Below are 25,108 nucleotides of genomic sequence, written 5' to 3'. Positions count from 1 at the left end.
AGGTTGGTGTGTCTGTCTGTCCCAAAGCATCTTGCTGGAACCCCAGGCAGAGGAAGCTGCACCTGTGCCATGGGGAATCCCCTAATGAATCTGTGTGCCCTTGTGCCCCTGGCACCCTCTGGTATCAGCTGGCACAAACCCTCAGCACTGCTGTACAAAATCAAACTGACCCCAGGTCATAAAAACACCACAAAGCTGGTCTGGAGGAAAACTGATGAAGTTCTGTTCTTATTGAAAGCAATAGATGCAGACAAGACACTAATTTTAAAGAGGAGCTCAGATACATTTACTTGGTTTCTTTCATTTAACTTCAGCATACTGCATGTACCTTGCAGAGCTGTGCACCAGACTTGCTGCAATGATGTGCTCCTCTGGTTTTGTCTACAGGGGATCTGGTTGTGCATTGATTGCCTGCAACTCATATTAAAACATAATAGTTGTATAAAAAGAATTGGGTGCTTGATCTGTTTTGTTGTGTGATTGTTGGGTTCTCTGCATATGTGGTTATTTGGGTATGTTAGGAGAAATAAAGACACAGAGCCCTTGGTTTAATTTTCCTGTTCCTGTAATATCCCTGCTGTGGGATCTTCTCAAAGGTCAGGTCCAAATTCAGCTCCTGAATGAGGCAACTTCATGAGAAGTACTGGAAATATTGTTGTTTCTGATAGCCTTTCAAATGAAATGTGAGAAACTAGATAATGAATTACGCCCGTTGCTTCTGGTCTGCTGATAGCATGAATTGCTGTGGGCAGAAGCAGTGAAGTATGACTGGGGTAGGTGGAGCTGAGTAGAGAAGAAAGTTCAGGGGACAACCATGTAGGTTTATTGCTTGGTAGCTGTGGCAGTAGGAATTAGGTGAGCCAAAAGAGTGGTCAAGAATTGGCACAGGCTGCCCATGGACGTGTTGGGATCACCATCCCTGGAGGTGTCCAAGGACTGTGGGGATGTGGCACTGAAGGAAATGATCAGTAGGCATGGTGGGGTGGATCAACACTTGGCCCTGGTGATCTCAGAGGTCTTTTCCAACCTGAATGATTCTGCAATTGTGTTTGTGTTGCATGTGGTAGACATAATTTAGCGTGTTCAAATGCTTATCATGGCTTTATATGGTGACAGCCCTCAAGTCAATTGTTCAGGAGCTGGGTATTTTATTGATTCTGAAATGGAATGTTAGGCTCTTCTGAAGAAGCACATAATGGGACCATGAATGTGCATGATAGAGTTCCTTCTCCTCCTCAAATCAGTGTGAAGTTCTTATTTGCCTGATTAAAACTAGGTATATACCTATAGACTCTGCAGCATCAGAAAATGTGGGTGCAATTATTGAGCCAGCTAGATTACATGCTTCCCTGGTTCTTGTTGTGTTTAAAACCCATGGATTTTTGTTAATACTGAAGCTGCTGTGAGAACAACTTACTTCCAGCCAAGAGGTCCCACAGATGTACTTTGCATCTCCTGTGGGAGAGAACTGAACTTCCAGATTAAAACTTCGTTTTCAAGAGCATAAAGTAATTCCGTGCCACTGTTGGTAGCCGTGTGTCCTCCTCCAACTCCTTGCAGTGGGTTTATGCACGCTAAACACTGTCTCCAATAACTGTACTGGAGTCTGAGTGTGCTTACTCATGTTTTGCTTGATTCTGAATAGGAACTGATTTGATAAGATCACTCCTTAAAAAATTTCCCTGTTCTTTTTTCTGACAAGTTATGCAACCCAAATTCTGCTAGGACAAATTCTCTTTTCTCTCTCTTTCCATGTGGGGAAACTTGAGCTAGCTCACAAACCTCTTACAAGCCACAGCAATAAACATCCACTCTTACAGCTCGCAGTTTTGCTGTTCAGAAGCTCGTTTTCCACACACATTAAGATCACAGAATCACCAAGGCTGGAAAAGACCTCCAAAGTTTGAGCTCCCTCTCGACTCTGTCCCAATATATCATCCTCTTGAGATCCAGAAAGCCCTCTTACTCCTTTTTTTCCCCTGTGCTTTCTGGCATGCGATGCACAAACCAAGCGTTTCAAGGGATTTGTGTCAGCTGAAAGGCTGCAGTAGGCTTGTATTCCTGGCATCTGTGGCTTTTGCAATGTGAAAAGACTTCAAGTTGAGTGGTGAGTTCTGCTTTCTCCACATACTGTCTTATGAAACAGCAGTGGACCTTTGGAAATGCTGAAAGTGAAGTTCAGTCTGTCGTTACGATGTGGACATCACTTCTCCTGGTGATGGAGGGTCAGCAACGCCTTCTCTTGTGGTTTCTGCCATTTTATTTCTGTGGCAATCTTTGCCCTCTCCCAAGCAGGTCCTTCACTGTATCAGCCAGGATTAGTTGAGCTCTCTCAAATCCTCCAGTGAGGCATAAATCCCATTCTTGTTGTCACGAAGTCTTGTTTGTTTCCTGGTATGGTCATAACCCCACTTCAGCCATCTTTCCATAGTTGGTGTGCAGGAAAGCATGGAACTTGGTGCAGGTTGTTTGCTCATTGGAATAGCATAGTTTATAGGTTTTGGCTGAGATTCAAGTCTCACTGAGCTCGAGTATCTGTTTCAAAGTGTTTGTGTGAACCATCGTCTCAGATCTGCTTTATTTCTTCCATGTAGGTTCTCAAGAATTGTGTGAATGATTTGGGTTTGAAGGGACCCCTAAATGGCCTGCTTGCCTCCCTTGTTTCCAGCAAACCTGCAAATCCCAGTCCTTAAAAGCTGAACACCAGAACAGGTTAATAAAACTGTCACATTTCAGAGGTGTAGCTGGAATGGCAATAATGAGTTTATTCTTAATCAGGAAGGCTTTGCTGATGCCTGAGCTTGGATAGGTTCCTGTTCCTTAAATAAACAGATGTGCTTCTGAAAACCGTATGAATTTAACACCCACATCTTTGCATTTGGACCTTCTTGCTTACTTCAAGCAGGTACTTCACAACCTGAAAACCATAGGGCAAGGCAGGCATACAACCCCAGCTCACCCACCTCTCTCAAATCCTTCATCCACTTGTTTATAAAACCTCTTCTACACTTGTCTTCCACTGAGCGTGTTAGCAGAGCCTTGTTTCTGTGGGAGGCTTTCCATTCTATGCTGGGGGAATGGGAATTCTGCAGCCAACTGCTATTCTTCTGACAAAGGTTTGGAATTGAAGTTGAGCTCCAAACTCTGTTGATAAAAGTAAACGATCTTTATTTACCCAGCTCCCTGCAAATATCACACTTCCCTTAACCAAGCAGTGAACGTACCTCAGACGCCTTTATTTTGATGTTTCAGGCTGCTGGGGCTTCCTGTCTCCTCAACCTAACGTCTGCTCTAAAGCTGTGTGCTGCTAAATGTTTGCCAGTCCTGAAAGGAAAGAATGAGTGTTAAGGTTTCCTCTTTGCTGCAGGGGAAGGAATGTGGAAAAATAATATCCTGCAAGAGAAGTTCCCTGCTTCAAGTTACTTACCTGTATATTCCGTGGCTGTTGGGATGTGGAATCCACGTGCTCCAACGCTGTCAGGGCTGTATCTTCATCCTATGGATATCTCAAAAGCTGTGAAAGCTTTGCTGTCTCCTGCTGAGTCTGCACAAGAGTGAGCTCACCTTCTGCTTTCTGTCCCCTTGAGGGGTTTATCTAATTTTACAGAGGAACCTCGAAATATTGGTGTCATCTTGTATTTGATTTCTCTGCAGTTCTGTCACTTTTGTCACTTTTTTCCAGCTGTCTTCTTGGCTGTCATCAAACCTGTGTCCTGTTCCAAAGCGTGCTCGCCTACTTCAGTGTACAGGATTTGATGAAAACTGTTCCTGCTCTCTCTACTAGAGGCAGGATGGATAGGGTGAGATGTGGAGCCTTGCTTGCAGTGTTTAAAACCAAACAGAACCACTTAAACCAGCAGAGCCCAGCAACCTTCCTGCTCTTGCTGCTGGTTGTCCCAGCCAGATGGAAGGCACGCAGTGGTTTGGGTAAGACAGGCATGCCTGAGCAGCGACTTCAGAACAGCTATTGAGGTTTTCTGGCAGGCAGAGTGAGCCTCCTGCCAACACCCAGCTACACTCTTATGGTAACGAGATTCTTGCATTTCAGGGTCTGCTCAGCTGTATTCGAGTGAGACTGAGGAGCTGTAGGAGTTTGTTCTGAGATATTTCTGTTCGTTACAGCCAGGCAAACAGTTTCGTCAGCAGCTCTTCAAACTCAAGGGAAAACTCTTGGTGTTAGTTCTCACTTCAGGTCAGTGGCAATGGGTTTCCTGAGGTACCTCTGCTTTGGCTTTCTACCTGGTATGAAAGCTAAAATAGAGATGAGAACCCATATGAAAGAGCATGAAGATAACTGTTTTACTGGAGATGTTCCAAGCCTGGCTGGGGGTGGCTCTGAGCACCTGATGGAGTTGTGAGCGTCCTTGCTTGTTGCAGGGGAGTGGAACCAGATGGCCTTTAATGGTCCCTTCCATCTCAGACAGTTCTGTGCTGTTGGCTCAGCAGAAGCACCAGGACCTAACAGCAGGGTGAGAAGAGCTGCTGTGGCTGGGAGGGTGCTCTACATGAGAGCATGTGTTGGGGTTCTGTATCCAACAGCAAACCTTAAGAGAAGGATGGTATTGCAGATCATGGCTGACAAATCTGTGACACTGCACTATGCAACTTGATTATATTCTGGCTGTAACGTGCTGCTGGGAATGCTTCCCTTTCCTCCCGTGCCCTATTGTCAGAGAAGGACCCTGCTTCCTGTGGCTCCTGTGACATTTGCTGGGTGTACAGCTTGAGCTGCTTCACCAACAGCTTGAGCTGCTCTGCTGTGGGGCACTTTGTGCCTTTGCACTGCCTTTTCTTTTTCTGTGGAGCCCCTTGATTTGAAGCCGCTTGGCAAACGGAATGATAAAACTGATTTGGTCTTTAAAAAGGTATTTTTAGCTTGGATTAGGTCCCCAATCTTGTTTACCACTTAGCCTACATGGACACACACATGCTGGCAGAAGGAGGGGAGCTGCAGTGCAGGACAGTGGGTGAGCAGCAGCACAGCAGCTCCGTGTGTTAATAGCACATTCGGTCACTTGAGACACAGTTTCTTGGCAGTAAGCAAAGTAAAATAACTTGTCTAAGTTTGGTAGTTGGTCATGTTGGTTGTAATGTGTCCGTGCTCTCACACCAGCACTGAAGGCCCCTCTGACAGGCTGGGTGGTGCCACTGGACATAGCTGTGTTCAGCTCTTTGCTCCAGGCAGCACAGATTTCTGAAGTCTGTTTGGTTTGAGGCTTCCTTCCATGGCTGCTGCATGCAGTTCCTGGCCCTCTGCCCTGTCTGCTGTTTGCTTTGTGATTTAGGTTATATTGGGCACCATCGATCCGCACTGAGAGAGCCTCGCTGCCTGCTCAGGGTCCTCCTTTTGCAATGTGCTTTCAGCTTAAACTCAAATTTTTTGTTTCCACAAATACTGAGAGCCTGAGATCACTTATATTTCAAAGTTTATATATGTGTAAAGTTGACAACTTCATAGTATTTTTCATCCAAATTCTGAATTTTTGTGCTGTGTCTGGAGAAGCCAGAACACACAGCCAGGTGCAGTTCAGCAAGTCTCTTGCATAATAATTCCTTTGCTAATAATGTGACCTTCTCTCACTGCTACATGACTGCTGTGTAACTCTTCAGCCTTCTCGAGTCTTGAGATACCATGCAGTGGATTTCTTTGAAAGTGTTGCTCTTTCTGCATCTTCTCTGCCTTCTGACCTCCCTCCCCCTCATGTTTGTTTGCTGCTTTCTAAATTAAGGTATGTATGCACTAGGTCTGAAAGTTCTAAGTTTTTTTTATAGAGGTGATTTGCCCACAAGAATCTATCCCAGACTTGGGCTTCTCCCAGTGTTTGAGGCTGATGTAAGGCTGCCAGTGCTGGTTCCTCTCTTGGAGCTGCATCCAGGTGGGAGCTCTGGCAGCCTGCAGTGTGGGCACTGAAGAGAAGTGCAGCTGTCTTGCTGATAGAAAAGTTGGTCACAGATCCAGAAATGGTTTATTAGGAGCAGTGCTTTGGTTTTCACTGTGTGGTAACCTTAAAATGAAACATCCCCAAATACAATCCTGGTATGCTGCAGGGAATGGCCACGTGTGCTGGTGTATTTAATGGTACTTGGTTTCTAATGGCATAGAATTGCCCATACCTTCTTGGCCTTGTTTCTGGTCCAAGCTGTGAATAGCATTTGGCTAATTGGATGAACAGGAGACTGCAATATAGGTCAAGGCCCTCTATCTCTGCATACTGCCTCTGCCCCTGACCACCTGGGAAGGGCCCATTTGCCTGCTGAGCTGTGAAGTTTGCCTTGCTTAGCAATGTTTTCCCACTGCAGGAGTGTAAAAGGACATTGCCACTGTTGCTTCTGTGGCTGGAGTCCTTGTAGGAAGGGAGGTGAGGGCTGCTGGGTAGAGGTAAGTTTGGGTTCTAGCTGAAGGTACCAGCATCAGGTTAGGTTTTACTCTGGGGACCCTTCAGCACTTCTAAAACTCTCTTTCTGGAAGCACCAGAAAGAGAAGGAAGAAGCACATCTTTTGGTCTGTGTGTTATTTGCAGTATAGTGTGCTGAGGAGCTTAAGATTAAGCTAGAAGATGGAGCCAGTACAAACCAAGGGAGATGCTGATTTCTTCAGTCCACAGTTGAGTTAAGAAACTGTTTATCAAGGCTAAAAGCTTGAGTTCAAAAAGTGGCTGGGCAGGATTCATAGGAGAAGCTTTCATGTAGGCACCAGCTCCTGGCTTGAGAAGGGCCTGATCCACGAGTGACTGGAGCTGGTGGGGAAGAGTCAATTCCCCCACAGGCAGCTGTGTGTTGTTCTCAACATTTAGCAGGCATCTAAATCCCAGCAGATTCCTCGAGCCACGTTTTGCTCATTGTAGGGCTACAAAGATGGGGAGAGGTCTGAAAGGCAAGGCGTGTTGAGAGCAGTGGGCACAGCCCCAGTGCTGGAGCTCAGGGGGTGCTGGGTACCACTGTCAGCCATAGGGTTTGGGGTGATGCTGTGTGGAGCCAGGGGTTCTCTCAGTGACTACTGTGGGTCCCTTCCAGCTTGGGATATTCTATGATCCTTGGTTGTCCCTTTCAGCTCTGGATATTCTGCACTTCCAAGAGATAGTTACCTTTGTGGCATTAGGTTGGGCAATTCTGACTCTTTTAGATAAAAGATCATCAACAGCGAAATTCAAAAGTGCATTTTAATGAGAAGTTGCTGAAAATATGAATGGATTAAGGTGTTCCTTCTTATCTGATATTGGAAAATGATGGGTAGTTCATTGCTGAAGGGGGGAGGGAGGATGGAAGCCAGGCAATCGCTTGACAAGTTGCCATGAAGCTTTTACCTTACCTTTCAATGCTGGCAGGGCGTGCTGTCATAGCTATTTGGGGAGGGCTTCCTCTAATCATTTAGAGCCTGCTTAAATTGAGAGTTGTGGCTAAGTCTTCTGGCAAAGAATAAACGATAGAAGAGAACTTAATGGTTTGGTCCAGTGAGCAGCTTGTGCTGGGCAGCTCCTGGGGGAGGGGAAGCCTATTCTTAATTCCCTCGAGGAGGGTTTTAGCTCCCTCATTCATGAATGATTCATTGCAGCCTTTTAAGGACTCTGCCTGCTCGTGGTGTAATGCACTTTAGTGAGGTGAATGCTAATTTAGTGCACTGGAGCTTTCACCCAGCCTTGAACTTTGGCACCTGTGAATGTGTATGTGCAGATTTGCTTCCTGCTGTGAGTGGAGGAGCTTCCCTGTAGTGCTCTTCAGCTGCCCAGCAGTCAGCAGTAAACATTGGGTTTGGTGGACATTGCTGAGTTTCCTGAAGCCCTGGAGTCTGATCTAACAGGAAGGAGCTATTTTTCCAATGTCATCTGCAGTTGGTGGCTTTGAAGAAGGATGGACGCTTGGTACCAGAGCCTTGACTTCTGCTGGGTTCGGTTTGAGAAGCATCCACTAACAGTTGATACTCAGGGATGTATGGTTACGTGCTGAATTCCATTATCTTGCTGGAAGGAGGTCCCTGATTCCCACTGCTCGGTATTAGGATTGTTGGGCAGCATGCTGAAATGTCAGGAGCAGAGTTTGTGGCTCTGATGGTTCCACTTTGCTGGATGGCAATCTGTGCCAAGAGCTTTGTTCAGGCTGAGCAGCCAGGGCTGGAAGAGCTGGAGCAGCCAAGTGGCACTGCAAAGAGAAGCAATAGGGATGTGCAGTTAACTCCACATTCTGTGATGTACAGGGTTCATTGCAATGCTAAGCTCTGGAGGAGCAGTAATTTTACTTTTCCTAGTAAAAAGCTGAAGGGAAACAAATTAAGGAAACAAATCTAAGCTGCATCTTTTTTAGAAAGAATCTAGTTGAAATTTGTATGTGTAGAAATCTCTCCAAAGTGAAGACTGGGTCTTTGACTGTAACATTTCATAGTAATGCTCTCTCTCACTGTTCTTGTATCTGTTCACTAAACATAAAGGTATAGCAGTTGAGGTTGCCATTGCTTTATTCCTAAGCATTTTTTTTTTGCAATTAATTGTCAGTCAATATAATAATAGCTTTCTCTGGCTCTTAAGCTTTAAGGGATGCTTTTCCTGTGGTTTCCACTCCTCCTCCTCTTGTTAAAGAATTGAGGAAAGTAATAAAATCTAAAATGAGGAGATACAAAACTCATCTCTACCCAAAGATTCCCATGCACTCTAGAGACTGAGGCAGCACAGAGGATTTAAATGTCCCATATCTTGCAGATGCAGCAGCAGATGTCATTTAATTTGTTGCATTTATGTAGTAATGGTAGCACTCATCAGTTTGCTTCAGTGGCTTGCAGATAATTGTTCAGTGTGTCTACAGAACAATTTGACTGTACCAATAGCCAGTACCAGAGAGCTTCACTGTGTGTGTACAGTCTTCAGTCTCATTAAAAGGTCTCATAAGTGTGGTCCAGTGCAGCACAGAGGAATGGCTGGAGCTTTTTTGAGAGTTCCTGTTAAGAACAGGATGCTCTATCGCTAGGTTTGAGATTTGAAGTCTATTGATTTCATCTGAAAATGAAAATAAGATGAAAGCTTTGTGTGTGGGGGGGGGGGGGGAAGGGGTCAGGTTGGGTGTTAGGAGAAATTTCTTCTCCAAGAGTGGTGATGTATTGGCACAGCTGCCCAGGGGGGTGGTGTGGTCAGTGTCCCTAGAGGTGTTCAAGAAAAGGGTAGATGTGGGACTAAGAGACACAGTGGGCACAGGTAGGCAGCTGGATTAGAGGATCTTAGAGGTCTTTCCCAACCTTACTGATCATAGGATTCCGTGTAAGGATAAGATTTGTGTTGGCTGTGGGGTTAGCAGTGCTGGCAGGTGCGTGCCATACTTCTCCCGAAGGAGCAAACTCTGAATGACCACGTTTAGGGTTGTGCCTGTTTGCTTTTCAACTTTTAAAGCACTCCTGCTTGCGCTCAGTGTTCATGCTTTGACATAATGCTTCAACATAGTGCTTCTTGCTGCATGAGTTTTATGGTTGTGATGAATCACAGAATCATAGAATGGCTTGGGTTGGAAGGGACCTCAAGGATCATGAAGCTCCAACCCCCTGCCACATCCAGGGCCACCAACCTCCACATTCAATACCAGCCCAGGCTGCCCAGGGCCCCATCCAACCTGGCCTTGAACACCTCCAGGGATGGACGGGGCACCCACAGCCTCTCTGGGCAGCTGTTCCAGCACCTCACCACTCTCATAGGAAAGAACTTCCCCTGACATCCAACCTAAATCTCCCCTCCCTCAACTTAAAACTGTTTCCCCTTGTCCTGCTGTCACTCACCCTTTCAAAGAGCTGATTCCCCTCCTGTTTGTAGGCTCCCTTTAGGTACTGAAAGGCTGCAATGAGGTCACCCCGCAGCCTTATTTTCTCCAGGCTGAACAAGCCCAGCTCCCTCAGCCTGTCTTTGTAGGGGAGGTGCTCCAGCCCTCTGATCATCTTTATGGCCCTCCTCTGGACCCTCTCCAACAGCTCCCTGTCTTTCTTGTACTGGGGGCCCAGACCTGATGGTTGTGTTGTTTCCAGCCCCATCCTTCCTGTTCTCTAGTGACGTTGCCATTGGTCAACCCTGCGGCCTCTGAAATGCTTAAGAGGATCATTGCTTATGGCTAAGCCCTTGTGCAGGTTGATGCTGGAAATACAGCTTACTTTGTCAGGAGTACTTCAGGGTTTTGCAGCTTGTCTCAGCTGGCAACACCCGTGGGCAGCCCAGAGGTGCAGAAGTATCACTCTGGGTTGAGCGGTGATAACTTAACCTGGGTGTAGGATGTGGACTTAGAACCTGAGTTCAGAAAAACTGTGATAAGAGAGAAGTCTTGAAGTAATTTCCATCATCGGGCTTGCTTTTATAGTATCTCTTAAAACATTTTAAAACGTCTTCTAGTGAGGTTCTTTCCTGTTCTTATCACGCAGCTCATTGCTGAACTGTCCTTCTGCTTCCATAGAATCAATCAGGTTGGGAGAGACCTCCAAGATCACTAAGTCCGACCTCAGCCCACCCTCACCATGCCCACTGACCACATCCCTCAGTGCCACATCTCCCAGTTCTAGAACACAAATCCACAAAATCTGATGCTGTTGTCTTCTTCCTGGTGCTCATAAATCTGGGAAACCTGAAAAAAGGAGGAGCAAATTGAGAACAAAGGAGGAACAAAGCCTTGTTTATTTTGTTGGACTTTGTGTGGTAGGATGGAGTTGTGGAGATGTTTCGTCGTCTTTCTTTTTCCAGGTTTAATTGATAAAGATATTTAGCTTCTCAAATGTTGTCCTTTAAGTTCAATTTCAGGTATTATGAATAAATATTTCAGAGCATTATTGCCGTAAGAGTTAGAAAGTTACCTTCCTTCCAAGATGTAGAATTAAGAAATCTTTTCTTTCCATGATCCTATATTCTTTGCTGAAAGCAGGACAGCTTCAGGGGTCAAAGCAGCAGACACTGCAAAGAACTCCAGTGTTTTTGCTAACAGTGAGCCAATTACTCTGTTTCAACACCCAGGGCAACGTAATCTGAGCATGGGTGACATTATCTTAAGTATACAGCTTCACCTACATGGGACGTTGTCACTTTCAAACATTTATAGCTAGGCTCAAGTAATTGAGGCAGCTTTTCAATAAATAATTGTTGGCGTTTGTTGGTTTGTTCTTTGGATGGTGCTGAGTGTAGCAGGAAGGCAGTTCATGAATCACAGAATAGCCTGGGTTGAAAAGGACCACAATGCTCATCTAATTTCAACCCCCTGCCATGTTCAGGGTCACCAACCAGCAGACCAGGCTGCCCAGAGCCACATCCAGCCTGGCTGGATCCCGAATCTTTATTTCAAAATGCATCTCAGGCAGATGGCAGTGGCTACCTTTTCATTTATTTACACAGTAATCAGAAAGGCCTTAATCCAGTATAGCATTGAAAGGGCAAAGGAGAGAAGCTACTTGAGGTATATCTGTCTTCTAAAGTCTCTTCCATCTCCCTGTGCCTGGTTCTTCTTGATCAGCCTGTAAAGTGGCATCAAGTTATGTATATCAAGATGCAGACTGCACTGCTTATCTGAGTAGGCTGAGACTTGGAACGCTTGCAGTTTGGCATGCTGCTTTCCCTTGGGATAAGACTTAATGGCCTCAAGTTGTGCCAGGGGAGATTCAGGTTGGATATGAGGAAACATTCTCCAGAAGAGCAGTGATGCAGTGGCACAGCTGCCCAGGGGGATGGTGGGGTCACCAAACCTGGAGGTGTTCAAGGAACGTAGAGATGTGGCACTGAGGGACGTTGGCATGGTGGGGTGAGTTGGTGTTTGCAGTCGACACGGTTGAAGGAAGGGATGCCATTCAGAGGGACCTCAAGAGGCTGGAAAGGTGGGCCTGGGTGAACCTGATGAGGTTCAACACGGCAAAGTGCAGAGTTTTGCACTTGGGCTGGAGGAATCCCAGGCATCCATACAGACTGGAAGGAGTGGTCCTTGAGAGCAGCCCTGTGGAGAAGGACCTGGGGGTATTGATGGACGAAAAGCTTAACATGAGCCAGCAGTGTGCCCTTGTGGCTCGGAAGGCAAATGGGATCCTGGGCTCCATCAGAAGAGGGGGGGCCAGCAGGGACAGGGAGGTGATTGTTCCCCTCTACTCTGCTCTTGTGAGGCCCCATCTGGAGCACTGCGTCCAAGTGTGGAGCCCCCAGTACAAGAAAGACAGGGAGCTGTTGGAGAGGGTCCAGAGGAGGGCCACGAAGATGATCAGAGGACTGGAGCACCTCCTCTATGAAGACAGGCTGGGGGAGCTGGGCTTGTTCAGCCTGGAGAAAAGAAGGCTGCGGGGTGACCTCATTGCTGCCTTTCAGTACCTAAAGGGAGCCTACAAACAGGAGGGGAACCAACTCTTTGAAAGGGTAGATAATGGCAGGACAAGGGGAAATGGTTTTATGTTGAAGGAGGGAAGATCTTTCCTATGAGAGTGGTGAGGTGCTGGAACAGCTGCCCAGAGAGGCTGTGGATGCCCCGTCCATCCCTGGAGGTGTTCAGGGCCAGGTTGGATGGGGCCCTGGGCAGCCTGGGCTGGTATTGAATGTGGAGGTTGGTGGCCCTGCCTGCAGCAGAGCAGTTGGAGCTTCATGATCCTTGAGGTCCCTTCCAGCCCTGGCCGTTCTGTGATTCTGTGATCATGATGATGTTTTCCAACCTGAATGATTCTGTGAAAGACTGCACTGGGCTGGTGTCCGTTTTCAGCATGGGTTGCTTGAACTCTTCCTTGTTGGCCTGTCCTTGGATCTGGCTGTGCACGAGATGTGCTTGGAGGCTTCTGGGAAACATCTGACCGCTGTAAACAAGTCCCTGAGTTTTCGTGTGAACTTTCTGCTGCTCTGAGGAGCTGTGGCTGCTCAGCCAGCGGAGTTGTTTTTCCAGATGAGCTTGTCTAGACCGAGCTTAAGTAATTGGGCATGTTTCCTGAATCTTCTTGTTAGTTTTTGTTTTCTTTTAACCATACCTAATTGCATACTACTCATGGGATAAAGCATTTTCAGTCATCCAAAAGCCTTTTTACAATGGACTTCATTCCTGTTCATGCCTTTTTGCAAGAAGGCAGTGTTTTGTTTCCCTTGGTAGATGTCTTCTTGAACTTGCAGTTCATGAAACGGTTTTCAGTGCTGAATTTATAGCATAAGTATAATGATTGAGGAACGTTCTCTTGGGTTGTGCCTTACCTGTCACATGAGCTTAAAATCCTAACACTTCTGGTTTGTCCTTCACTTCCCAATTATAACTTTCTTTGTTCTGTTAGTCTTGCAACTTCATGTGGTACTTTTTCCAGTATATTGCGATGGCAGAAACAACTTGAGAATGCAAAGATTTCTCCATTTCTGCAAGCTTCTGCATCCTTCCCTCCATCCTCTTATGTATCTGTTCATTTTAAGTGAAAATCTGAGACCTGATCTCTTCCCATCTTGCTGTGTCACTTACATTACACAGACCACTGTGGTCCTACAGCTTCATTCTGTTCTTGTTCTCCAACCATGTCCTGCTGTGCTGCCACAGCACCATAACAGCTTGTTGTCTCCTCCCCTAGTGTTCCTTTTTCCTTCTTAGAGCTGAGTGCTATCAAACAACCACGTCTCTGAAGACTTGGTTCTGTTTTCTTTAACAGTACTCGAGCCATCTTGCTGGCAGCTTGAATTTCATACAGGTTAATATCTTCATTGCTGTATGTAGGGAGGGGAGAGAAGCCAAGTAAAGGTTTCCATCCTTCTATTGAGCATCCCTTGTCAGGAGTCAGTGGATGGTCTCTACTATAAACTCTCTTTCCTACCAGCAGACAGACAGCCTATATCATATCATAGAATGGCCTGGGTTAAAAAGGACCACAATGATCATCTAGTTTCAACCCCCTGCTATGTGCAGGTCGCCAACCAGCAGACCAGGCTGCCCAGAGCCACATCCAGCCTGGCCTTGAATGCCTGCAGGGATGGAGCATCCACAGCCTCCTTGGGCAACCTGTTCCAGTGCCTCACCACCCTCTGGGTGAAAAACTTCCTCCTAATATCCAACCTAAACCTCCCCTGTGTCAGTTTGAAACCATTCCCCCTTGTCCTGTCCTTGTCTATGCCTTCTTGATGCTTGTTTGATCCTGGGTATACAGAGATGGACATTATTTCATAGTCAATATTGACAGTTAACCGGGGCTTGCAAACACTTCTTGCTCATGTCTGTGTGAATGTCTTATTAACAGAGCTATGCCATGGCTTTCTTCTCCTTTGTTTTGCTGCCATAAAGGAGTTGGTACTGCATGTTAAAATTGAGACTGACTTTATTTTTGTCTTCCACGTACTCTCAGCATGCTTTGCAGAATGAGTTTTCAGATATTTTTTTTTTTAAGTGAATGGTGAAAAAGTACCATTTTATGCCACTGTATGCTCAGAGTACTGAATCCTTGGCAGTGATGATCAAACATGTTGGTACATATTTGCAGTGTTTCTGATTCTGGTCAAAGATATGTCAGGATTCAAGGGTTGGTATGCCGGGTTCAGGTCAAAAGTAGATGATTAAGAAGGAAATGAGACATTTCCTGCTCCTCCCCAATGCAAATATTGCTTAAAATATCCAAATCCTGTGTAGTAGCTGATATCTTCCCCCAGAAGCATCTGTCTGTCCACTGCTGAGCAGAAGGCAGAAGTACTGGTTGTGTCTTGAGGGCAGTGAGTGACACATAAGCACAGTGCCTACTGTGGGCCGGGAGAGGGACAGAATATATTTGACTACTTTAATACAGGAAATATTTTCTGAGCCCGTATTTCCAATATTGAAGCCTGAATTTTATGGGGAAAAATGTTCCAAGAATCCTATCAGTATTGAACACCATACTTCCCCAAAGTCTTAATTCTAATAATCAATTTGATTTGAGGTTGTTTCAGCTTTATCTGATCCCATTTTAGAGGGGCATTAACTGATGTAAGACAAAGTCTGCACTACATGACCTTACCTGCTGGAAATTCAGCTTATGGTAGCTCATGTGCATGCATTAAGGATTTGTTTCTCACAAACTGCATGTATTTGGTACTTCAGTAGGTCCTCAAAAATCCCTGTGTGAAGGGGATGGTGATGAAGCCACTTTGTTATTGCAGAGCATGGGTTTTGTTCTCTTTAGGAAGTGAGATCTAGATGCAATGCCATAGAAATAAAGTTTGGAAATTGTTCTAAAGCTGGTCACAAGATGCAAGTCAGTGGTTCTTCCTTGGTTGTATCTCAAAGTCTAAATCTCTAAACATAGCTTTTTGTGCAGTAGAACACTAAAATGAAAATACAAATGAGTAACATACTCTCCATCTACTTTGTTTGCCAGGTCCTGGAGAAATATCCTAATACACCTATGAGCCATAAAGAAATTCTGCAAGTTATCCAGAAAGAAGGACTTAAAGAAATCAGGTGAGTTAAGTGTCCGTTGCAGTAAAACAAGGTAACATCTTGGTTACAACTTAGTTTACTGTTAACTCCTTACTCATGTGTGTCTTTGGGACTGAAATGTTAAAATAGTTGTGGAACTGGAGTCTAGATCCCTGTTGCTAATATATATTTATAAATATATATTATATCTGTATATATAAAAAAAAATCCCTAAGATTACTGGTATTTCTCAGCAAGTAAGGTATGTGAGGATCATAATAAGTAATAGATATATGCTGCACACAACTCATCTACAGCTCTCAAATGACATGAACTGGATCTGATCAGGTAGTTCAGACTCCAATCACATAGGTAAACTTTAACTACTTTTTATTTAATCTTATTTAAAGAGCAGAGTGACTGTAGTTCAATGGAAATGACCCAAAGCAAAACTTAAAGCACTTCAGGAAATAAAATTAAAAAAAAAGAAAAAGCAACTTCACTTACAAATCCTAATCTAGAAAACTCTCATGCTATTTTCTTTAGTATTGCCTGCAGTAGCTTTAGAGATCTTCCTGTCCCATACAAGGAGGGTATTGAGTGCTTACATGCTACTGATCCTTTTACAAAGAGTAACTCAGATGACAAATCTGGAACTGTCTGCTGTTACCATAGCTTAATTCTTGAATCTTTGCTTGCATATGGCCCCTGAGTTACACAGGTTTATCTGCTAATATATGCACTTGCTATGAAGTAGAAAGTATTTCCATCTTTTAACAGTAAAGAAGAAGCAGGAAAAGAGGACTGTATGCCAGCTCATCTATTTTGGAAAGAAACAGTCATCCTAGATTTGACTTTATTATGTCCCCTCCTCTGTGTTGCCAGTTTAATACAGCAACATATGCTTTGCAGGAAGTACAGAAGGGCCCAAGTGTAAAAATTCTGCTGATAACAAGATCTGCTCAAGTTGTAGATAACAGAAAGATGTTCTGTTTTCTGGAAAGAAGTATTGGTTTGTCTAACAGTAAGGAAATATCCTCATTCAGCTCTTAGGGAGGTGATGAAAGTTGGGCTGAATTCCTGCCTTGGCAACATGCTTCATTTGAGTGGAGTACAACATTTGGTTTGCCAAAGGCTTACCAGCCTCAGGTCTGCTTTGATGCTGAACAAATTAAATGTTGGTAATCTGTCAGCAGTGTACCTACAAACACTAATCACACTGCACCTTAATCCTTCCAAAACTGAAAATGTGCTGGTCTGTATTGGTGACCTTGCTGGTGACAACAAGTTCAGCAAATGTTACAATCATTCAGATTGGAAAAAACCTCTAAGGTTACCAAACTCCACCTTTATGCCTGCTGTGCCTGCTAACCTAACCATGTCTCTCAGTGCCACATCTGTACGTTTCCTGCAGGGATGGTATACCACTTCCCCAGGCAGCCTGTGCCAATGTATCACCACTCCTTCCTGATTTTTCCTGATATCTAACGTTAGGTACTTAACAGTCATGAACTCTTCTAGCAATTCAGAATGTTTTTGGGCAGAGCCTTAGGCAGGAAGTCTAATGTGCAAAAGATCCAGTCTGACAAGGCCACAGTTTGTAGTGGAAGGACAAAAAAAAGGCAAAGAGTGCAGGGAGTGGGGCAAAGGGCAGAAATGCCATGCATGTAATCAGTCTGAACCTCAGGTTCTCCTGCAATTGATGTGGAAGTTTAGCCTGAGCTGACAGTAAGTTGTTTCCCCTCTCTAAAAGCTGCTGAGTATCAGGAGACCACAGACTTCTCATAGAATCATAAAATGGCCTGGGTTGAAAAGGGGCCACAATGCTCATCTAGTTCCAACCCCCTGCTACGTGCAGGGTCGCCAACCAGCAGACCAGGCTGCCCAGAGCCACATCCAGACTGGCCTTGAATGCCTGCAGGGATGGGGCATCCACAACCTCCTTGGGCAACCTGTTTCAGTGTGTCACCACCCTCTGGCTGAAAAACTTCCTCCTAAGATCTAACCTAAACCTCCCTTGTCTCAGTTTAAGACCATTCCCCCTTGTCCTATCACTATCCACCTTTGTAAACAGCCCCAGTCCCAAAAGATGCTGGTAGGAGGTCAGATACCAAACTCAGTTTCTCTAGTTCAGCTGTCCATCCTACTGACTCATTGTCATTTGGATACCATGTAGTAGTGGGCTTGAATGTTGGAATGACATAATAAAGTTTTGTTTAAGTTAAGACTTAAACGATTAGTAGTTCTTTAAGCAATTCCATTTCAGTTTGTGCTGGTGTCTGTTGGTACCTAGATTGGGATTATTGGGATTCTCACAAGTCATGTCAAGGTTTTGACAGATGGACTTAGCACAAATCCGCATTTATTAAGGGGAAAATTATGTTATATGAGGTGTAAAACTTAAATCACAGGCTGGCTTGGGTTGGAAGGGATATTAAAGATCATGTGTTTCCAACCTCCAGCTTGTCAGATGAGCTCATGTAGCTCACCAGATCCTTTGTCCTCTTTTTTATGGAAGTTCTGGCAGGAAACCATGACAAAGCCTTTGAGAGCAGATTATAGTAATTTCCCCAATCTTGGTTGTATTGAGATAGCAAGAAGCTGCGTGACTCTCAGGCTGGTGAAACATGGTACAAGTTTTCAGGCAGGATGTAGAGTCTCCTGTTCATGTGTACCAAAGTATTCAAGTTTTGAGTTGTCTTTCAGTGCAAATTGTTTTCAATTAATAAAATAAAAACAGTTTTTTTTCTGATGGTGAACTATTTATTTATAAAACACAGTCTCTTAAACACTGCTGCTTATGACTGTAAGGCTTCTTATTTCAGCATTCCATATATTGTTAGATATATTGTTTTGGTGTAGTGTTTGGTGACCCTCCCCATGGCATGGGGCTTGAAACTAGATGATCTTTGAGGTCCTTTTCAACGGAGGCCATTCTATGATTCTATGAGATACATCCTTCTCTGAATCTTCAGTTCCAGATAAGGAATAGGTTGAGAAGTGATGAGTTGCTGTGGATTTTCTGGAATGAGGCAGAGAGAATGGGGAGCCCAACTAATGCCCAGCAGTCACTTATTTGAGCCATCTCCCTCTGGCTTTGATTCATGTTGAGCTGCCACTTGGCAGCTGTGTGGGAGGAAGCTTCACAGCATGTTGATGTAGTTTAGAGGACATGCTTGGTTCTGTTACAGGGAATTTGGAATTGCAGGGAAGATTGCAGGTACCAGTTGAAGTGAGTATAGAAAAAGTGATTTATGCTGCTTTTAGAACAACTTGGCTGCTTTTTTTTTTTTTTGTGGCTATTCCTTTTTTCATGGAAGAGGCTAGATGTTCTGTAACAGTACTGATACCTTGAGTGATTCTGGCTGATTATTTTTCTTTTTATTCTAGTACTCAAACCAGCAGTTTATTTGTGTGATTTTTAAAGGTCAGCCTGGGACCAGTACTGTCAGTTTTGGAGATGTAAGGCATTCTGAAGCCAGACCTATACTTCTCACATGATCTGTCATCCTGATTTTCTTTATTTGCCTATTTTGACAGGCTGCCTGAATCCCATGAGATCCTTTCCTACAGGTCACTGCTTGCACACAGCAAAAATAAAACCCATGTGAAAAAATACTCTGTGAATCAGCACCGTAACCATACGTGGCTCTAGGCTTTGTCCTTATGAATGAATCCCACTTGCCTTATCTTTGTTGGCAATGTAGTGTAGACAGGTCTGAGCACTTTCAGACAGGGCTTTGAAGATGCCCAGAATCAGTGCTTACTCACAGAATGCCAGCTGTGAAGTTCCCTAAACCTGAATACATAGGCTAGATGGCTGCAACAGATAACCACATTTGTTTGAAGATGAGTAGCTGTTTGGGGGGGTTGAATGTTACTGCTTCTTAGTCCCCTTGGGTCTGTTAAAAGTGGTCACTAAGAGCACCCAAGGAGTTAGCTTCTTTGGAGGATATCTTCTATGGTCTTTTCTCCATGAATGTTTTGTTTTCTCAAGTATTTTCACAGAACCACCACTGTAGAAGTAGTGTGTGGGTCTCAGTCCATGTATGGTAATGCTTTGCCCAAATGCTGATTGAGTCAGTGTTTGAACAAGGAAGTATGTCTAATCTCAGTGTAAATAAAAACATGCTACTCCAGCTGCTTCTTTTGAGTATCCATTGAATTTCTTCTATGAAGAAACCCAAAAAGCTGCTAAAACCACTTCTGGGGGAAAAAAAAAGAAAGTATAAAAGCCAAGTTTTACTTTTCTCTGGTCCTGTTTAGATTAGAGAGGAGTGTGTCATTGTGGCTTGGCTTCAGGGCTTTCACCTGCCCTTCTGTGGGCGGATCATCTGTGCCTCACTGACAAGTCTCTCCTCCCAAATTCCTTGCAAGATGCTCTGCAGGTTTGGCTCCAGGCAGCCTTGGGGAGGTGATTCCCTTCCTGACAAGGGGGTGGTGGTGTGAGCAGGGCTGGAGCTGCTCAGTCTGATGTTTGTAGGAGTGAGCTGCCAGCTCTAATTTTAGACTTCCATAAGGTTTCTTTTTTTTTCCCTTCTGTTTTTGCTAGTTGAAAATGGGTTGTCCTCTGTGGGTATGGGAATGGTGCCTCCTCCTGACTGATAAGGAGGACAGTAATGTTGCTTGCCTTCAAAGGGAAAGAAAAGCTGGAGAGTTCTGTGCACTTCAGAGCAGTGCCATCCATATTTGTGAGACTTCCCCAGCAGCCTGTGTGCTATGAAATGGGCATCTTGCCTGCCTGGGAAAAGATCCCCTTCTTGGTCATTCTTAGAAGAGGAGAACTCAAGAGGATGCAGATCACCAGCTCTTTCATAGAACTCATTAAAAAAGTGATTGGAAGTCAGAATGCTGTTTTATTCCTGCAGGATATTCTCACATCCCAGAGTAGTCAGTGTAGGACCAATGAAGTGGCTCTCCTCATTCTTGGCAGAACACTTTGCCACTGAAACATTTCACAGCTATTCTTCAGTACTTTGTCGGTTTTCTTCTGCTGCAGAGCTAAGAAATAAGGCAGGGTTGGGTGAGCTGAGTGGTGTGCTCCTTCATTCTGTGGTCTCGGGGCAGTTGTTCCTTCCCAGCTTGGTTCTGGGAAAGTCTTCCTCCAGTGGAATCGTAGAGATTGGAAAAGACCTCATTCATTCATTCCAACCCCAGCCCATCCCTCAGTGCCCACTGATCACGTCCCTCAGTGCCACATCTCCTTACTTCTTGAACATCCCCATCTCCCTGGGCAGCCTGTTCCTAGTGCTTCCTCTGGAGAAGAAATTTCTCCTAATATCTGACCTGAACCTCCCTGTTACAACTTGAGACCATTACCTCTCATTCTATCCAATAATCCTTTCCTAAAACCAAACCACACAAAAGCACCCTACCACAGTTTAAATGCAGGAAGGGACTTTGAAATGGTTGCAAGATTCTTAAATTATTTTTTATAAAAGCTGGAGTTCCTATTGGAGCCCACTGAGGTTGAATGTGGGGACAAATTATAACAGGGAAAGGAATCTTTGTAAAAGCCCTTTGAAACTGAAACTACCCAACAACAGAAGAAATGTGCATCCTGTGTCTGGCCAATGGCCTTGATCTTGCTGCTGGCTGGATGTACTGCCTGTGGAACTGTGCCTTGTCTTGCTGGAGAGGGAGCTTCTCCCTGCCCAGGAGGAGAGCTCTGCAAAGCTGAGCTGTTCTGAGGCCTGTTGTGAGAGTATAAATCTTGGTTTTGAGTCCTGTGATAGTTTTAGCTTCTGAGTAGCAGATGTCATATCTTGCTTCATCTGTAGGTTCTGAAGTTCTTCAGAGTTTTCACAAGTTCTGGGGATATCGAGTGTAGTCTGCATCTTTGAGCCATTCCATAATGACTTTGATCATTTTTATTTTTGCTTCTCATCAGCTCTGAATCTTGTCAAAATGACCTTACAGCTAAGGAACATTTACAGCCCACTAGCAGCTTGTAGACACAGTGTGTTAATGTGTAAATTTGTCATGGCAGAACATCCAGCAGTTCATTGGGTGGCTTCTTATGGAGGAAGCAACCAGAGAAATAGCAATTGCTGTTTCAAGTTTAGAACTTCCTCAGCTGTAAGCTTAGAGGTGTGACCATTATAGTGTGTGATAGAAACAACTAATTAACTTCTCTGGGGAGAACCAGAGCACTGAGGATGTGGATGTCTTTCTGAGCTGTCATGGAAATAACTTTTGATGTTTTCAGTTGTCAAGCCACAGCTGCAGTTCAGATCTTGGGAAGGACTTCTGCAGGCCATCTGGTCAGAATGAGGAGTGTGACCAGTTTTGCGTGGTGCCCTTGCCTTTGTTAATTGGTAATTATTTGGCAGCCCAACTAATTCCAAGGTGCTTGGAGCTGGAGGCAACGTTGGGTCCCTCTGCCCCCCCTACCCCAATGGAGGCACGCAGAGCAGGGTGCCCAGCACCACAGCCAGGGGTTGGGGAGACCCCCAAAGAGGGATGCTCCAAAATGACCACCAGTTTTAGGGTTGCATGACCTGTAGACAATCATCTAAGGTTGGAAGTGGCTTTTGCTTATAGATGCATCTTCAAAAGAGATGTTACTGCAAATTTGTCTTCAACCTTGATGTCTATAGTCTAAATACTAAAGAAGGAATTTGCTTTGTAGTCTACTTGCTGTCTTATTTTAATGAATATCAGCACACTGGCAACTTGAAGTTATTTTTTTATATTTTGTGAACACATTTTTACTGATGAGCCATTAGGGAGCTCAAATTTTGACAAGGGAGATTAGCACATAACAGAGCAACTTTCACTGCGTTGCTCTAAAAATGGCTGCAGGCCACTTGTCACGTTGGTGAGCTCATTTTTAGCTTTTCTTCAGTGTCCTCTGGTCCGAGCAGGTGGCTGAGAAATGCCCTGTATACCTGAGATGGGAAAGATCCTTGAAGCAGAGACCAGAAGGAACCTTGAAGCAGTGCATCTCCCACTTGATTCCTTGTGACAGCAGGAAGCTGGGAAACTGGAAAATAATGTACTGAAGCTAGCAAGCTAATTTAAATTGTATTTTCCTGCTGCAGCTGAAATGGAGTGGATGAGATGGGAAGGACATACCTAGAGGGCTTCCAGACCTGCTCATAGTGACCATGCCTCACTGGTTTGTACAGCCATCTGATCTCTGCTAACCATACAGCTTTTTAAATACAAATTGTCAGCCAATTTTTCCAGTGGCAACCCATTTCTGTTGTGTGAACACCTTCACATGCACATCTGAGGGAGGACCAGCGCATTATTACATTGGTGGCAGCAGCTTCTATTGTAGACTGGTCTAACCAAAGCTGCTTTTCAGGAACTGCTGGTTTGTATTTCTGTTGAATGCTCATTTCCATAGGTAGGTCACACTGCACTGAGCTAGATGCTGTGGAGGGGGAGGTGCCCAGTGCTAGGCTGAGAGGCAGTGAACACAAACTGCTGGATGTGAATTCCCATGAGATAAGAAAAATGCCACTCTTGAGGTGGTAGACCACTAGAGCAGGGCCAGAAAAGGCTTTTCCTTTTTTGGAGCTGCTCAGAGGGGGCTGGGCAAAGCCCTGGTGTTGGCTTGAGCTGGAGGCTGGGCTCTGATATGGTGAAGTTCCTCCCATCCCTGTTGTTCAATTCCTGGTTCCCAGCTTCATGCCCTGGGGGTGAAGTGCTTTTTGGCTTCTTTGCCTCCTGTAAGATTGAGTTATTGCAGTGCTTCAAAGACTTCCTAGGCTTAATGGAAAGACTGGAGTTAAGGGCTGCTTCTTCTTTGTGCAGCTGGAGATGCAGTGCTCCAAATGTTGGTACAAACAGCTCTTGTTTTTTCTCCCTTTCAGTGCGCAAATCTTGAGCTGGCTTGGAAGGCTTTGTAGATAACTGGAATCATCAGCTGATAAATATCTAGTTACTACACAAATTATTTAATCCATGCTTTATTTGAGTTTAATTTCAAATGAGCTGAAACATCTTTAGTCTATGTAATATAGATGTGATAATATTGAGTGTGTACTGGGGAAAATAGGACAAGGGCTTGTGCAGGCTGTGCTTTAGAACCATCAGGGTTGGGTTCCCCCTGCATCTCTCTACTGTTCCCAGTTAATTACTTCTGTTCTGATGGAAGATTGAGATTCTGAAATGTCCATCAGGATTTTACTTGACCCACTGGGGTTACTGCATGCAAGGCTTCTTACTCTCAGTTGGAACTGGGGGGTCCTTTCCAAAGGGAAAGGGTCATTTGCTGGAGGAAAGTGTCCTCGAGATAGCATCACAGGCAGGCTCATCTTAAGTGCAGGATTCTTCAGCTTTCTTCCATCCATTACTGCTCAAAAGAGAGACTGGCAGAAAGAGCAATAAATGCTGATACAGTAAATTCTGGTGTGTTTTCCCTTTCGTTAAGAAGTTGGATTTGGCTTTTTCTGGAGAAAATAACCAACTAATCAGGTGTTTTTTTTTTTTTAAACTGAAGGTCACCAGAACATTGCATTTGGTTTGAGGCATTCATGTCTCTGCAGCAAATGGGAATTTGTATGAAATCCCAGCTGTGAAGTACAGGCTGAAGCTGTTTGGAGCAGTGTGAAGGCTGTGGATCAGTGCTGGGAAGAGGCAGCCAGGGGCTCTCAGGGAGCTTTTTGGTGATATGTGTGGCCAGGGGCTAAAGTAGGTTCCCTAGAGCAGGTCATGCAGGAAAGCATCCAGGTGGGTTTTCGGTATCTTCACAGAAGGAGACATCACCACCTCACAGGGCAGCTTCTTCCAGTGCTCTGCCACCTTCACAGTAAGGAGACTCTTTCCCGTGTTTATACAGAACTCCCTGGGTTCCAGTTTGTGCCTTTTGCCTCTTGTCCTGTTGCTGGGTACCATCTAAAAGAGCCCCATCCTCCTGACCCCCACCCTTCAGATACTGATGATCAGATCCCCTCTCCCCTTCTCTTCCCCAGGCTGAACAGCCCCAGAACTCTCATCCTCTCCCCATCAGGAGATGCTCCAGGCCCCCATGATCTCTGCAGCCCTCTGCTGGGCTCTACAGCAGCTCCCTGTCCCCCGTGAACTGGGGAGCCCAGCATTGGGCTCAGTGCTTCAGATATGGCTTTTCCATGGCAGAGCAGAGGGGATGAGCTCTTGCCCTGCTGGCCATGTTATAAGCAATATTCCCTAGGGTTCTACTGGCCTTCTTGGCCATTAGGGGCACACGGTCAACTGTTGGTCAATCAGGGCACCCAGGTTCTTCACTGTAAACATCCTCTCCAGCAGCTCAGGCCCTAACCTGTACTAGTGCATGTAGTTATTTCTCCCCAGGTGTAGAACTCTACACTTCTCCTTGTTCCTCTTTGCCCAGCTCTCACCCTATCCAGGTTTCACTGGATGGCAGCACGGCCTTCTGGTGTGTCAGCCACTCCTCCCAGCTTTGCATCACCAGCACGCCTGCTGAGAGTGCACTCTGTCCCTTTATCCAGTTAATTAAGATGTTAAAGATCACACCCAGTACTGACACCTCCTAAAACCACTCTGGGTCCAGCAAGCCCACAGAGGGCTCTTTCTTTGCTTGATGAACATTTCAACAAAAGTTAAAGTAGCCACCAGTTTCTGTAGCACCCATATCTGTGCAGAAGGATGGAGGTGAGTTGTAAGTGATATCAATAGCAGGTATAGGGGAAAATGTTCATTTGAAAAATAGTTCTTCAAGGGATGCTTGTGGGGAGAGATCATGTTTCTGTTAGCAGGGACTGCTAAATGCATTCATTATGTTAGGGAAAAGCTCTGCTGTGTGACTCTGTTCATAGCAGTTGTTTTGACA

At 45.0% G+C, this 25,108-nt stretch overlaps 1 protein-coding gene across 2 annotated transcripts in view; it reads left to right on the top strand.

Annotated features, from left to right (window-relative positions):
• Nucleotides 1-25,108, top strand: part of ASXL2 (ASXL transcriptional regulator 2) — an 88,244-nt gene that overhangs the window by 6,000 nt on the left and 57,136 nt on the right. For both annotated transcript variants that reach the window (XM_090136485.1, XM_031596011.2), the window contains exon 2: nucleotides 15,287-15,369. In XM_090136485.1, coding sequence (XP_089992611.1) covers nucleotides 15,287-15,369 — 83 coding nt within the window. The remainder of the gene's footprint in view (nucleotides 1-15,286; nucleotides 15,370-25,108) is intronic.

This window comes from Phasianus colchicus, chromosome 2, assembly GCF_987193195.1.
Source record: "Phasianus colchicus chromosome 2, bPhaCol1.hap1.1, whole genome shotgun sequence".
NCBI classification, from domain to species: domain Eukaryota; kingdom Metazoa; phylum Chordata; class Aves; order Galliformes; family Phasianidae; genus Phasianus; species Phasianus colchicus.
The sequence above is the reverse complement of the archived record's forward strand: the minus strand, read 5'-3'. Positions and strand labels throughout refer to the sequence as shown.